Source organism: Lathyrus oleraceus, chromosome 6 (genome assembly GCF_024323335.1).
Source record: "Lathyrus oleraceus cultivar Zhongwan6 chromosome 6, CAAS_Psat_ZW6_1.0, whole genome shotgun sequence".
Taxonomy (NCBI): Eukaryota; Viridiplantae; Streptophyta; class Magnoliopsida; order Fabales; family Fabaceae; genus Lathyrus; species Lathyrus oleraceus.
In genome coordinates, this window is record NC_066584.1 from 413,689,156 (window position 1) to 413,691,324 (window position 2,169).

The window sequence follows — 2,169 nt, forward strand, 5'->3', positions numbered from 1 at the left end:
AACATTGTTGAGATTAATATTGATTCTTTTCCATTTGGAAGAGGTGTGTGCCATACTTGTTGATTCTATATCCAAGTGAGAGCCCTTCTTTCAATTTGATGCAAAGATCTATCTTCCACATGTTTGTGGTGGTTTAAAAGTGAGTTTTCTCGTTAAGATGAAAATTGGCCTCTTTCTCATAAAATCAACTCCAACAAATCCCTTCTTACTTTTGAACCTGAACTACAAGGTTTTGATCCTTCACGGGTACGTAGGTATAAGACTCAATGTCTTTCCAAATCATCAAACAATAAAAAGATGTTCTTTTTCTCATCTCCCCAATCAAATAGCAAACAATTTTAAGTCAAACACATATTTTTAAAAGGTTCCTATAGAGTACTACAAATGATTAGGGTGATAATACCTTCTCTTTTCATAACACACCCCCGTGCCTTAGAATCTCTCCCATTTTTTTCTTAGCTTAAGTTTAATCTTCTAGCTTTGCATATACATATTGGGTTATTTTTTAATCTTTTCCCCTTCCCTTGGATAAATTAAATTTCGGTGGTGATATTTTGATTCATGAGTCAAGTCTAATCAATAGTTTGGTCTGCGAGTCTTCACTGCGACACACCTGCAAGCCAATATTTAAATTATTCGGAAAATATCAAGCTATCATGTGGAATGACGATTTCCAAAAAACCTTCGAAGCCTTTACAGATAGTAGAGACGCATTTGAAGCCATTTTTGCTCTACTCACTTATGGAATTGTGCTCTTCCCAAACATTGATAACTTTATGGATGTTAATGTTGTGCGAATGTTCTTAAATGGTAACCCAATACCCATATTACTTGGAGATACCTATCATTTTATCCATCACAGGACTAAGAAAGGTGGTGGAACCATTCTTTGTTGTGCACCACTCCTATATAAGTGGTTTATTTCTCACTTACCCAGATCCAGGCTCTTTAGGGAGAATCCACATAAGCTCAGACGGTCTCAGAGGTTCATGTCCATTGATCAAGAGAATATACATTTGTATGACCCCTTCTATGATGTTGGAGTAATTATTGATAGTTGTGGTGAATTTCCTAATGTACCTCTCCTTGGTGTACATATGGGATTTAACTACAACCCCCTCATTGCCAGGCACCAGTTAGGATATCATATGGTAGATAAACCTGATAACCTTTTGTTGTCAGGTTTCTCTTACCTCAATGAAGAAGAGAGTTCCGGTTTGAAGGATAGAATCATACATGCTTGGCGCAATATTCACAAGAAAGGAAAAGGCCGATTAGGAAGAAATGATTGTGTTACTTTTGAGCCCTACACCCAATGGGTTTATGCTAGAGCCAATGAACTTAAGATGCCCTATGCTCCTGAGAAGCCCTCATTCCCTTATGCTATAACATCATCATCCACCATTCCTATTAAGAATAAGGAAGAGTTTTAATAAATTTTGGCTAGGTTGAAATTGGAAAGAGACACTTGGGAAGGAAAGTACCATGTCTTGAATGATAAGAAGATGAAGATGGAGCAGCAACTAAAGGAGAAGGATGATTTGATCAAGATTCTGGGATAGCAAGCTGTGAAGAAACAGGAGGAATAAGAAGGTTTACTTCTCTCTAAAGTCCAGACATTTCATGAGCACTCCAGCATACCTACCACCTCAGGTGCTTGGAAGGTAATCATCGACAAGCTTATGATCGAGAACGCTTAGCTAAAGAGGCAGAAGAGGAAGCATCAGCCAGCAGCAGGACCTTCTACAGATAAGATTCCTTAGGAAATTATAGACTTAGCTATTTTCCTCTTGTATTGTTTAGGATCGTTGAAATTGTATTTCATCCTTTGTAATCCTTTAATTATTTAATAAAAAGAGGTTTTTGTTCAGCTTATACCAAATTTTGTCTCTATAATATTTGCAATAAATAATTGAGTTTCTTAAAAACTAAAACTCATCTTTTGCATCCGCATATCATGCATCATTCAAGCATAAGTTACTGCATTTCAAGAAACTTACACGTGTCTTCTCCCTCCAATAGTCAAACTAAATCACTAGTACAATAATCGAGCCAGTCGCCAGAGAAGGATGAGTCAACTTGAACAAGAAAATCAAGAGCTCACTGAGGAAGTAATCACCTTGAAAGACAATTTAGAAAGGATTAATTCTATGATGGATACTTTGGTGG

General features: G+C 36.8%; 1 protein-coding gene across 1 annotated transcript; it reads left to right on the forward strand.

The window, feature by feature from the left end:
• Positions 1–656: 656 nt before the first annotated feature.
• On the forward strand, positions 657–1,433 carry LOC127095957 (uncharacterized). The gene has a single exon (XM_051034594.1). It carries the CDS (start codon positions 657–659, stop codon positions 1,431–1,433), a length of 777 nt encoding a protein of 258 aa, XP_050890551.1.
• The last annotated feature ends 736 nt before the right edge of the window (positions 1,434–2,169 follow it).

Coding starts and splice junctions, on each gene's coding strand:
- LOC127095957 (XM_051034594.1), top strand. CDS start 657: ATGTGGAATGACGATTTCCAAAAAACCTTCGAAGCCTTTACAGATAGT.